This window comes from Mirounga leonina, unplaced genomic scaffold (assembly GCF_011800145.1).
Source record: "Mirounga leonina isolate KUSES-001 unplaced genomic scaffold, KU_Mleo_1.0 Mir_115, whole genome shotgun sequence".
Lineage (NCBI taxonomy): Eukaryota > Metazoa > Chordata > Mammalia > Carnivora > Phocidae > Mirounga > Mirounga leonina.
In genome coordinates, this window is record NW_023270268.1 from 25,804,228 (window position 1) to 25,817,310 (window position 13,083).

The window sequence follows — 13,083 nt, forward strand, 5'->3', positions numbered from 1 at the left end:
TAGTCCATAGACTCTGGAACACTGAAAAGTGATCAAGACAAGATCCTCTGAAGTTTGACCTCACATAAGAGCTCTTGGGTGACTGCATTTAAGTTCTACAACTTTTCTTCTCTTGCTTTTACTCCACCTGACTCTGGGCACACACACACAGAAGATGCCATTACCACTTCAGTTCAGGTTCAATAAACATGTGTTATGTATCTAACAAAAGTCAGAAAGTGTGCGGAGGACTCTGGGCAAAAAGATGTGCAAAACGTGATGAGTCTAGTGGAGGAAACATGTGTGGTTATTGTAATACAGAGTGGTCTGTGTTTAGGCAGAGCCACGTACACAGAGCAGCCCAGAAGAGGCGCACTGAGCCCAGCCTGGGAGTTTGGAGGAATGATGGATGCACAAGTCTTGCATGATGGACAAGAACAAGCTGATGAAAGGAGAGAAGGACGCTCTGGGCAGAGGGAACAGTGTGGAAAAGTAGAGACAAGTAAGTGTTGTACTGGGGACTATCTGTTAAGAGATGGTACGGTGAGTCCAGAGGGTCAGGGCCAGGCTAGGAAGGATCTTGTGGGCAGGTTGTGTTGGGAAGGCAGGGCACTGTTTTGAAGGTGATGGGGAGCCATGGAAGGATTTTCTGGCAGGAGAGTCCTTAAGCTACATCACTTGGGCTCTAGCGTCAATTGAAGGTGCTTGAATGGGTGGGTCTGAGGCTCCAGAGGAGTCAAAGCTGGAAAAATACCTGGAAATGATCTTAACATAGCTGAATTATATTTTAAGGATCCCTGAATGCTGGGCCTATCTTCATAACAAGTTTGGAAAAATAATTGTTATTTACAAATTTAGGTCTATTTTGTCTCCCACTTGGCAAATGTATCAAAAGGCACATTTGCTTCCTTTCCTGGAATTGTTTTTGAAATATCCCTGCCTTCCCAGAAACTGAAGAGTACATATCCAGCTCTGAGTCTGTTCTGACATAATATGCAGTGAAGATGATATTTTGTAATTTTTCTGATTCACGGATGACTCATCAAGATCATCAGAGCTAACAGTTCAGAAAACACATGGGACAAGGACCTGGAAATGTTCTTGGTACATAGTAGATATTCAAGGAGTATCTGTAGTTTTTTAGTTTGGAAAGTGACCCTAAATGTCTAGAATTCACTCTGGAAAGAGCATTATAATCTGGGTTTATAGTAGTAAACATATCACTCAGACTCTTAACTTTGTGCTTTGTAAACCTAAAGCCAAGCCATTGAAATTTCTGGGCTTTTCACTGCATTGCTTTGCTTTCAGAGCACAGAAAGATTTGAACTTCTCCAACTCAGGACTCATGGGTATCAGCCAGATGCTCTTACCTTCTGTGGTTACTGACTGGATTAAAAGGGAGAAGATTAGAACCAAAGGGTTGGGGGATTTTGTGTTAAGCCCCTGCCTTATGGAAAAGCCTTGAGAAAATCCAGAGGCCCCTTGACATGATCACATAATAGACTTCCTGCTCGTGGGAAACAGATGGGGTTCACAGGCTGTAACTCGTTTTAAGCAAAATTCCCAAGCATTTCCTGTATCATATACTCCCATATGATATGCAATAAAGGAAGAAAACCACAATGAGTCCCCTGGGAAGATCCCCCTCATTTTTATAAGCCATGCTTACTTGCTTTTGATGTTTCTTTTAAAAAGCAAACAGAAACCTGACTCTCAGAGACAGAAATAAAGGAAAAGGGCTTTTTTGGATGGTACTTTGGGGCCACAGTTTTTTTCAAAAAGGTGTGTCATAAAAGAGATCGAAACACTTTTGCTTCGTAGAATGTCTGACCAACTGTGATGGTGAAGGGTAATGTCCAGATGGTAGGCACCCTTATGCCTTCCTCATACCCCAGCATGAGTAAACTGAGCTGGGTCTGGGGAAATTGAAGATTCCTACTTTGGGCAGGGGGCAAGAGTTGATAATACCTTGGGGTTGGGAGCACAGAACTTTATAGGTCTTTGTCTCAGCGTCCTGTCATTTTCATCTCATAATGATAAAAAAGAAAGAAAGAAAAGAAACAGAGCCCACTCTTGCTTGAGAGAGGAGTCATCCCCCAAATACAGACACTGTTACTGGCTATCCATCAAGCAACTTCCCATCTTCTCTGCTTGCAGACCCCAGTTAGGTTCCAGGTGGCACTGTGCCTGGCCTGTTCCCACTTTGCTGAGATACCCTCCTGGTCGTTTTTCCGCCTCCTGTGCTGCCAAAGGTGACCATGTGTCACAGTTCTGACCAATGAGACAGAAGGAGAAGTCCACTGGGAAGCGGGGGGACCTCTGGGGAAGAATAGAAATAAAGACATTAGAGAGTTAGAAACAAAGAATAGAAATAAAGACGTTCCTTCTGCTGCCTCTCTTCGTTCCTATTTGGGATATTGGGGCAAGGATGTTTGGTGTTGTGGTGGCCATCTTGTAATGACAAAGAGATAAATATCAGAATCAAAAGCCATGGGGAATGGTAAATGGAAGGTTAAGAAGAGCCTGGGTCCTAGATGATGTCTGTGAGTCATTGCACCAAGTATGGAACTAACTACCTTTGGATTGGGCATGCGAGATGACCAAAGATCTTTATTTCTTCAGCCCCCAGGGGGTTGGTTATTGGGTTACTTGCACCTGTACTCATCCAGACTGAAACATCTAATTTTGGCAGGTCCCAAAACACTTTGGCCCTTATTTTCACCTCCCTCCATTTGGAAGGTCACTGCTTTACTTTATTTTCTTTACTCACAAATACTGGGAGGCAGTAAAATGTGTAGGTCAAAAGCAAAGTCTTTTGTGTCCAGTTACATCACTTTCTAGTTGTACAGCCTTGGGAAAATTATCTATGTAAGCCTCACTTTTCTCAACTATAGAATGGGATAATGTAAAATAGGATAATAATGGTACCTACATCATTGGCCTATTTTGAATATAAGAAGAAATAATGCAAATAAAGAGCTTAGCACAGGCTTAACATTTGTGGTTATTACCATTATTTCTTTTTTTTATTATGTTATGTTAATCACCATACATTACATCATTAGTTTTTGATGTAGTGTTCCATGATTCATTGTTTGCATATAACACCCAGTGCTCCATGCAGAACGTGCCCTCCTTAATACCCATCACCAGGTTAACCCATCCCCCAACCCCTCCCCTCTAGAACCCTCAGTTTGTTTCTCAGAGTCCATAGTCTCTCATGGTTTGTCTCCCCCTCCGATTTCCCCCCTTCATTCTTCCCCTCCTGCTCTCTTCTTCTTTTTTTTTTTTATTATTACCATTATTTCTGATGATGGGTACATATATTTGTTCACAGAGGTCTTACTGCCTATTGCCCATTTGGTATCCAGAGTTTTTTATACCTGATTTTTCTCCCAACTCTTGAAATTTCATTCTTCTGTATCCCAACTCCTGGATTTTCCTTCTCCATAATATAATCCATGGAGTCAAGAATCCTGCCCTGTGGTAATGGTAAGGGGGGGAAACAAAGAAGTATGGATCGTGGCTCTTTGCTTTAAAAAAATGCCTATTGCTTAGTCTGGCATATAATTCCACCATAAGCCATACTGAATAACAACATAGGACGGGAATCATCTTAAGGTAACTTGTTTCATGTTTCCATCAGGATTCCACCTGCAGGGTTAGGGCCAGCTGGGTAGGGAAGCTATGCAAGGAAGTGGCAGATGGCTTGGAGAAAGGTGCTGGAGACCTACCTGACCAGCTGGGAGGGCCACTGCCCAAACAAACACGTTAAGGGTTGTCATTGTGGGTCACAGAGCTGTAATCTTAGGGAGACAGTGGTGGCTCTGCCACCATGAAAACCAGCCCACCTCCTAGAGCTATGTGTGAAGGCCTCCTTTGGAGAGTGGTCAAGGACATTCTCAAAGAGTTGACTGAAGAAGAAAATGATGTTCCCAATGAATAGTAAGAACAGGGGCTTTTCATCCTTCCATTACTTTAAGCATCTGACCAATATGGGGGAAAAAACGGGATCGCTCCAAAATAGAAGTCAACAGGCCTCAACTGTGGCTTCCATCTGGATAACCCGAGCTATGGAGCTATCTGTCCCTTGTGCATGGTGAAGGCTCACTGGGCAATGACAGGTGGGATCAACTGAGCAGAGAGTAGAGCAATAGTTTGCAAGGTAGAGATGGGGTTGGACCGCTCTGACCCTGTCCGTCAGGGGGAGAAGAAGTCCGTGGGGAGGGGAAGGCACCCCAGGCTTTTTTTTTTTTAACTGGAGCCAGCCTTGGATGTGCCAACATTGACACTTGAAGGGGCATGATGGGCCAGCAGCCCCAAACATCAATTATAACAGGCAGAAGGCACCCCTGGGTCTGGCCTTTAAGCATGTCTTATGGGCCTGGCCTGGCTTAGGAGCACAAGGAGTGAGGTTTGTTGGCCTGGTACACCCCCGGTCTCAAGCCAAGCTTTTGGAAATCCCTTTGCTCCACTTGACTTTTTGCTGTTTGTGTTTTGAAGCCTGGTGAACTTGGATGTCAGGGATGAGAGTTTATATAAATACACAGGGGTTATTGCTTTTGCCCACATAAGAGCTGGTGTCTGATTGTCTTCAAATCCCAATCGCAAGAGAACTGTGGCAGGAAAGGGAGGGAGTGTGTGTGTGTTGCCCTTTGTGAGTGTCTTCACCACAGTAACGAAAACTACAGTGACAAATTTAATCCCACCAGCTTGACTAAAATCCTTCTTAGCAGCCCTCCCTCCCTGTTGCTGTTCTTACTGCAGCCTGCGGTCTCACTAAGGAGGCTTGTTCTGCCTAACGTCCAGTGACAACAAAGGCCTCTGGAATCTGTATGTCCCCAAAGGAAAGAAAGCTATGGGTTGAGTGTCAATGTTTTATATTTTGATTAAGAAAAAGAGATTTATTTGTTTATTCCCATTTCTTTCTAAAAAGGATTGAAGTCTGCTTACACTGGGAACAGGCTATATATTGTTTCCCCATGTAGCATGAGAACATGCTATATATTGTTTTGTTTTTCTTTGCTTTTTTGTTATTTATAGTATACAGAAATACTTTACTTTTATATTTTTCAAGCATTCTTACTCACAATTTCTTTGGTAATGTTTTTCTGTTTTTTAAAACCTGTAATTTATCTCCTTCTGCAGCTGGGTCAAAAACTACTTTTGGGGGTGGCAAACTAGGGTTGTGGGCCAACTCTGTTTTTGAAAATAAAGTTTGATTGGAACCCAGCCATACTCATTTGTTTATTATTGTCCATGGCTGCTTTTGTGTTACAGTGGCAGATGTGTGTAGTTGTGACAGAGACCATAGGACCCACAACGCCAAAAATATGTACTGTCTCGCCCTGTATAGAAAAAGTTTGCTGACCCCTGCTCTACTCCATAGTTTAATATATTTTTAACATATGATCTTGCCTCATTGAATTTATCCTTATTGACATGATGTGGCAGCAAGTGTCAGTTCTTCTCTACACCAATGTTACCCTGCTTCCCCTGAATGCCTAGTCACACTGGTACCTACCCAAACTGCAAAGGCTTTCTCTTCCCTCTCTGTCCTGGTCAGGGAGCTCAGCCCTGTTCCTTGATTTCCACCCTCCAACACAGCACACAAGTCAGCATGTAAGTCGTGGCCAAAAGTTTTGGGTGAAAATAAAGAAACACCTTTGTAGTGAGGACTAGTCACCTATCTCTGAAAATCCCTCTGGCAACCCCTCCTGCCCCCACTGGAATGACCTCTAGGATCATCTTGCTCTTTAGGACTTAACCATATTGTCTGGCCCGTCTCTTCCTCAATACCCACCTTATATCTGAATCCCCCTCACTTGATCATGGAGAACAATCATGTATACATGGTATACCTGCACATCCTCTTACACCTGTATGTACCAGTTATTGGACAATAACTAGAAAGGGAAACATTCTGTGCATGTGTGTATGTGAGCAAGAGAGAGATTCAGGGGGAACCTAGGCTTCCCTAGGCTTCAGGTTTCTACAAGGAGAGATATCAGTTTGTGGAATACTTATGGCCTCTCTCTAACCCCTCACTCATTCTCCCCCAGGGAGAAAGGATGTCTAATATTATTGATATATTTGGGGTAAGGACTATGCATGTTGCTCCTTCCTCAGTCTCTTCCTTCTTGAGACACAGCTGCCTAGAGGTTCATACTCTGGTCTTGCAGTTCAGTGGAATAAGTTCAGCGCAGGGGAGTGGGGCATCTGGTCCATGGGGTAGGACTACTGATCAAGAGTGGCATTTGACAAGCAGAATAACTCCCATAGGTGGAAGCTTTTGGAGGGCCAGGCCATGTATCTGAAGGTGGGTTTCCCATTAGGAGACACTGAAATAATGATCTGAGTGTAAGCGGTTTACCTGGAAGGTGAATTTGGGAAGCACCAGTAAGGGGGGGTGGGAAGGGAATGTAGCCAATTAAAGATGTATTATCAAGCCAGCCAGCACTGTGGATGATTAGAATGTAATCCCACAGTAGGCCCCGGAAAATGGTGTGGAATTTGCACCTCAGCATGATCCTGCTGGAGCAGTGAGGGAACTGAGGTATCTATACTCTCGGCAGTCATTGACTGAGGGCTGCTCCTTGAGGGGGTGAATTTCTGGCCTACCCCACATCATAAAGTAGCCTTCTTCGGCTTTAAGAAAAACCATTAGGCAAAGAAATGCAGATACTGACAGTTGGAAGTTCTTCAGGAGCTCCCTGAAGCTGTACGACCAGAGGGAGATGGATGGGGCTAGAATACTCTGTGTCACTAGCAGAGACTCCAATGTCAAAGGGTGAATTTCACATCTCCTTCTTAGTTGTGCTTTACTCTTATTGTGTGACTTAAGGATTGAGAGAATCAAATTTTGGGCTTTGGCAGGATTTGTTTTCTGATCATCTAATCTTATGTCTAGCTATTAGATGTGGCTATTTTCAGAGGTCATGGGTCCTGGCCCATCTCCCAAGGGTCCCCTACAGCTTCCTCTCTGTAGGTCCTCTATATAGGGCTACCTGCCTGCCAGACCCCAGCTGCCTCCTCAAGACAAGGGCTGTATTCCCATGACCAGCAGTAGCACCTTTAGTAGCCCAACCATCTCATGTCCATGTGAAATGGCATTTCTACTCCTTTGTACTCTGGATTCTTCTAGGACAGAAGCTAAGGCTGAGAAGAACTAAAAAATCTAGCAATTAATTGATGTGCTCAGTGCTCCAAAAATCCTTTGGAGAAACAGATGGTGTTAACTCCATCAAAATTGTTCAGTTGGATTTGGTGATGGAAGGGCATAGAGGGCCCGAGGGAGGAAAGGGAGAGTGAGGGAAAAGCTGTCACAAGACCATGGATGCTGGAAAATCAGCTTTGATCAGAAATGAGAAAAAGAGGGAAGCTGAGGACAAGATAAGAAAAGTGAGGAGATCACAACATAACCATAGGCCAAACAGCAAAAACAACAAAAAAGGTAAAGAACTCTCCTGGTCAAAAGAGTAGAACTAGTAGACAGAATGAGAAAGAGGAAAAGAGTTGATGGAAGAGAGGAAAAGGAATTACACTGAACAAGGTGTGTTCTCCTACATCATACAGGATCAAACCATCCAGCCATGTGGATTCAAACAGAGGTAGTCCAAGAACTGGTCCAGTGGGCAGTCTCCTAGTTCCAAGTAACAACAGAAGATGGCTGGAATAGTTTAAATGTTTGCTGCTCAAAGAGTGGTACACAGACCAGCATCAAGCATCCCCTGGGAGCTCATTAGGAATGCAGAATCTCAGGTCCCACCCCAGACCTACCAAATTAGACTGTGCATCTTAACACAATCCCCTTATGATCTGTGAATACAGTGAAATTTGAGGAGCACTGGATTAAACCAAAATATTATGGGATGTCTTATGGACTCTGAGGACAAGGATCTAGCAAGACCTCAAGAACAAATTAGAACCAGCAACCTGAATACTATCAAGATGTTCCATCTATCTCTTGCCTCTACTTCTGAACAATAAAGTCCAATCATAAAAGTGAAGATCAAACTCTTGGGAATCAAATCTTTCAACTGCCAGGTTTCTCTACTTTTAAAATGATCATTGTGGATAAAATCAAAGCAGAGTCCATAGAGAACAGAATTTGAACACTTGGTTACACTCTGAGGAGAAGGTTGAATTTCTTTTAGAACTAAATGGAGACATCTGTTTTGTTTAAATTAAGGATCTGTAAGTACCAGCTAGGGACTGAGTTGACAGCCATTTCTATAATAAAGTAATAAATCATGGGGATGGTTAAAGAAGCAAGGAACCCCACATTCTTTCTTTGTTCAACCAATTAAGCAATAAGCCATCTGGGTCCTTTTGTTAATTACTGTCAAACACAACTTACACAATTGAATTCAGCCTTTTATTTAATTATATTAATTTATTTCAGCAACTTCAAATACTCACAATGCCAATAATTAAGTTCATTTAAAAAAATAGAAGTCCTGTTTAATTTTAGTTTGCAACTATTAATACCATTTACAAGGTTGCCATCTGAGAATTTTTAGCTCCATCTCAGCCTCAGGATGTTAGGGGAATTTGTTTTAAATATAGACATGTCTCAAGGAAGAAGACAGTGGCTAAAATCTCTTCTCTCGATGGGATGATGAATCTATCCAGATCAACACTGTCCAATAGAACTATTTGCAGTGATAGAATGTTCTATATCTGTGCTCTCCAATACAGTAGCCACTAGGCATGGGCAGCTATTAAGCACTAGAAATGTCAACAGCACAACTGAAGAACTGAATTTCAATTTTTTAAAAAATTTTAATGAATTTACATTCAAATAACCACATGCGGCTAATGGCTACCATAGACAGCACAAGTCTGGAGTGTATTCTGAGGAAGGAGAAATGCAGTGGGCCATTGACTTAAGCTGGTGGAAAAAGAATACATAATTATGATAGGCATTGTTTAGAAGCCCTCACTTCCTACCTAGTTTTTCTTATTTGAAACACGTTGAATTCTGAGATAGCCCAGAGGAGATCAGTATCTTTGAAGGGAGGTTTCTAAGCTGACCATATGGAGAGTGAACTCCACTTGGAGGAGAAATAGGCATAAATGGTGTCTTCTTAACAGCAGAACCAACGCCACTCAACAGCTCCTTATGGCCGAACTAGGTAGGCCAGCACAGCAAGGAGAGCCATTTAGCTCTTGCCAGCACTGGCTCGGCTCTAGTGGAAGTATGTTCCTCCCCCAGTTGTGAACATTCAACCTGTGGGCACATTTGGGGGTCCCAGGCTCAGAAACGGCCACGTCAGTCCTAATGGACATTAATACCCAACTCTGGTTCCTTTCATATGAATTTTGGCTCAAATGCAGACATTTCCCTTCTGGGAGGCTTACCTCTTTATGGAGGTTGCTCTTTCTGATCCAGTCAATGCAAACCTTATAACAAGGCATCAGCAGAGTTTCTCAACTGTATACACTTTGTTATTGGGAACGCTCAGTCTGAGCTGACCCTTTCCAATAGCAACGACTAAAGAGAAATACATTGCATGAGATTCTGGTTGGGGTTATCCAAGGTAGAGAAGGGCTAGTGCAGGGTGAATGGAGGTAGAAAGTATGGAGGAAATTCTCATTTACATGAAAACATCCTATTCTAGGTCTGCTGGCTCTTGCTGCCTGCCAGGTTGAGCTGGAAAATTGGGTCAAAGCTCTTCATCTCTCTTCAACCCAACTCTGCTCAGTGACTTCTCTTCCTTCTTCCGAGCTATGGTTCAGCCAATGAACATGGAATTTGTCCTAATGAACTTAATCCAAAGTTTTGGAGATTTCAGGCCTTCACAACCTCTTCACACTTTAATTTTCACGGTTGGCTACACAGATGATCCACGGTAGGGCCATTTGCAAAAAATTTATCAATTGGATTTATGTATACTTGGAGGTGTTGCCCGAGACTGTCCATACCTCTTTCCTTTATCAGCGATAAAAGCAATTATCAAGTGCTCAATGGAAAAAAACAAAACAAAACAATCTTCTGTACTACGTAATGACCATCTATCAGAGATGAAGACAATGAGACAATGAATCCCTTTTTTTTTCTTTTTCTAAAACATCCAGAAGTCAATGCAAAAAGGTGCAAGAAGGAAAGACTTTCTATATTCATTCACGGAGCTTTCTTCTCTACTATCACCAGGAATACAAACACAAAAGGATCTGCTTCATGAAATATACATGCTCTTTTAGTTCTCTTGGGGCTGAACTGTGATGACTAAACTTCTCTTTTCCCTCTGACACCGGCATTCATCATTTATCCACGCTGCTGACGTTGTCAAATCGCCACAGCTGGCTGGCTTTTCCATCACACTGGCGCAAGTACAAATCTTTACTGTTTTCCTGCACCACAGCTTCCATGCATTTCCCAGAAAGAATGTGGACAATCATTCCATTCTGAAAAGAGAAAAAAAAGGAAAAGGAAAAAAAAAGAAAAACAAAAAGAAATGAAAACCAGTCAGTTCCCTGCAATCAGTAAGCAAAGAAGGATATTTCTAAGCTTTGTGCTAATGATTATGAGAATTATAGAGGTGGTGTGAACTGGCCTGGTAAGGAATTGTAGTATGTTGGTTAATATAAAATATAACTCTGGTAGCTCTAAATATAAATATTGTTTGGAAACTTGAGGTCATTAATTAAATTATCTTTATTGAGATTGTATAATTGTGCTATTTCTTAGAGAGTTCTGGTTAGTAGCATGCCAGTGTATAGAGCATGTTCAGTCTTTATACCATACTGGTGACATTCACTGTTATCACTGTACTTGTACATTTTTGCTTTCAAAAAGATTTAGTTTGATCTCTGCTCCCTGTGAATCCTGCAATTTAGTACTTCTGCCGCCAGGTTGCTGTAGAGAACAAAAGCTCAAGGATACACAGAGGGCCCAAGTCAGTCATGTTTGGAGGATGACAGCTGCTTCCTGCTCAAAATCCACCAGATTTAATATTGAATCTAGCCATCCCTTTTTCAACAAAAAATTGATTTGTTTTTGAAAAGCTAAACATTTTCACCAACAAGGCTGATAATGTCCATTTGTTTATTTTTTGAGATAAGATTCACATACCATGATATTCACTCTTTAAAAGTATACAACTTGATAGCTTTTAATACATTCACAGGGTGTATGCAACCCTCACTGTAAAAAGAAACCCACTATCCATTAACGATCACTTCCTGTCCCTCCCTCCTTCTAGCTCCTGGAAATCACTAATTTGCTTTCTGATTAATGGATTTGTCTATTCCGGACATTTCCTATAAATGAAATCATTTAAGATATGGCTTTCTGTGATTGGCTTCTTTCACTTTGTGTGATATCTTCAAGGGTCATCCATGTTGTAGCACAAATAGTACCTAATTTCTTTTTTTTTTTTTTCTTTTCATTGTGGTAAAAACAGATAACATAAAAGTTACCATCTTAACCATTTTTAAGGGTAAAGTTAAGTAGTGTTAAGTATATTCACATTGTTGTGAAACAGATATTCAGAACTTTTTCATCTTTCAAAACTGAAACTCTACTTATTAAACAACTCTCCCCTCCAGCCCAGCCCCTGGTAACCACTATTTTACTTTCTGTTACTTATGAATTAGACTACTTTAGATACCTTATATAGGTGGAATCGTCCAGTATTTGTCCTTTTGTGACACATTTATTTCACTTAGTGTGATGTCCTCCAGGTTCATCCATGCTATAACATGTGACAGAATTTCCTTTCCTTTTAAGGCTGAATAGTATTCCATTATATATATATATATATATATATCTCACATTTTGTTTATCCATTCATCCATCATTGAATGCTTGGTTTGCTTCTACCTCTTGGCTATTGTAAATAGTGCTACTATGAACAGTACTTCATTGCTTTTTATGGCTGAACGATAATACTTTAAATTTTAAAGTCTTAGTTTTTAATGCTTGAATTATACTGGGTGAATCTTACTCACTAATCTTTCCCTTATTATTTTAAGATGTATCTTATCCACAGGACTTGGTTAGAATGATCCTTTACGATCATTCATAAAGGACCTTAACTTGGTTTCCAAGATGTCTTTGAGCATGTGTGAGCCCCCGAGTCTTAGGTTCACTTGTCACCAAGTAGGGAAGGAAGAGCCTTTCTATTGCTCCTAAAACCACATCACTGAGGTAGTTGGCTACTTCTGTAACATGCTCCATGGTCTTACTGGTGACCTGAGCTAATAAACTTCAAAAAGGGACTGTCTCCTCTCTCTGCCATGATCACCATCAGAGCTTTACAGAGATGTGGCAAATCAGTACACTTCAAGATGCTGGCGGTCCAACTTTGCTGCAAGGTTGGCTTTACTTCCTCCTGAGGCCTTGATGCCAAGTCACCAAGTTCAACAGCAGGGGCACTGGCCTGTATGGTAATACTTGAGCTCTTGGAAGACCCTGGGACACCGTCCCGGCTGCTGAATGCTTCCTGAACAGATTACTTACCTCTTGGAAGTCCCAGTGTTGTTGATGGATGGCAGGGCCTTCTTCCGAGCACGTCTGAAGAATCACCTGCTCTTGCCTGACATCAAAGCACAGTTGCTGTGGGCTGCCAAAGTGGATCTCCTTCCTGCTAGTGTGCTTCAGGTGCTGGGACAGGGGGAATTGTTGTTAGCATAGCTAGAAGGAGATCTTCTCTGAAGCTGGAGATGAAGGAAGGAGAGCTCACAATAGGGTTGAGGCCTAGGGCCAATCTTTAGATTCTAGGAGGGTCAGCAATACCATATCTCATAGTCAAATCTACACATACAATGCTAGACTAGACCTAGCCTCTGAAATCTCCACATGCCACCTGCTGTTGCGTTCATATTTATATGTTCTGCCATGTGTCTCCATTTTTCTATTTACTGCATCATAGGTGAGGCCATAAAGAATGCTGTGTGTTGTGAGTGCACTGGAAGAGGAGCAGATGAGGAACACTCTTGAGGCCCAAGGTGATCTCTTTCTGGAGAGATCTGACCTGGTCTGTAACTAATTCTCCTGCAGTCTGTTGCATCTGCTGACTCTCGCTCATGGTCATTTTTTCCTCCCATGCTTTGTAGTATTGGATGTGCGTATCTTTGCAGAGGGGCTTTAACTTTAGG

The 13,083-nt window shown here is 42.0% G+C and overlaps 1 protein-coding gene across 2 annotated transcripts in view; it reads right to left on the minus strand.

Annotated features, from left to right (window-relative positions):
• Positions 1-8,337: 8,337 nt before the first annotated feature.
• GALNT15 (polypeptide N-acetylgalactosaminyltransferase 15) overlaps positions 8,338-13,083 on the minus strand; it is a 49,069-nt gene continuing 44,323 nt past the window's right edge. For both annotated transcript variants that reach the window (XM_034994198.1, XM_034994207.1), the window contains exons 9-10: positions 12,446-12,589; positions 8,338-10,389 (exon numbers count right to left, since the gene is read on the minus strand). In XM_034994198.1, the coding sequence (XP_034850089.1) occupies positions 10,246-10,389; positions 12,446-12,589 (288 nt within the window). In that variant the 3' untranslated portion in view covers positions 8,338-10,245. The remainder of the gene's footprint in view (positions 10,390-12,445; positions 12,590-13,083) is intronic.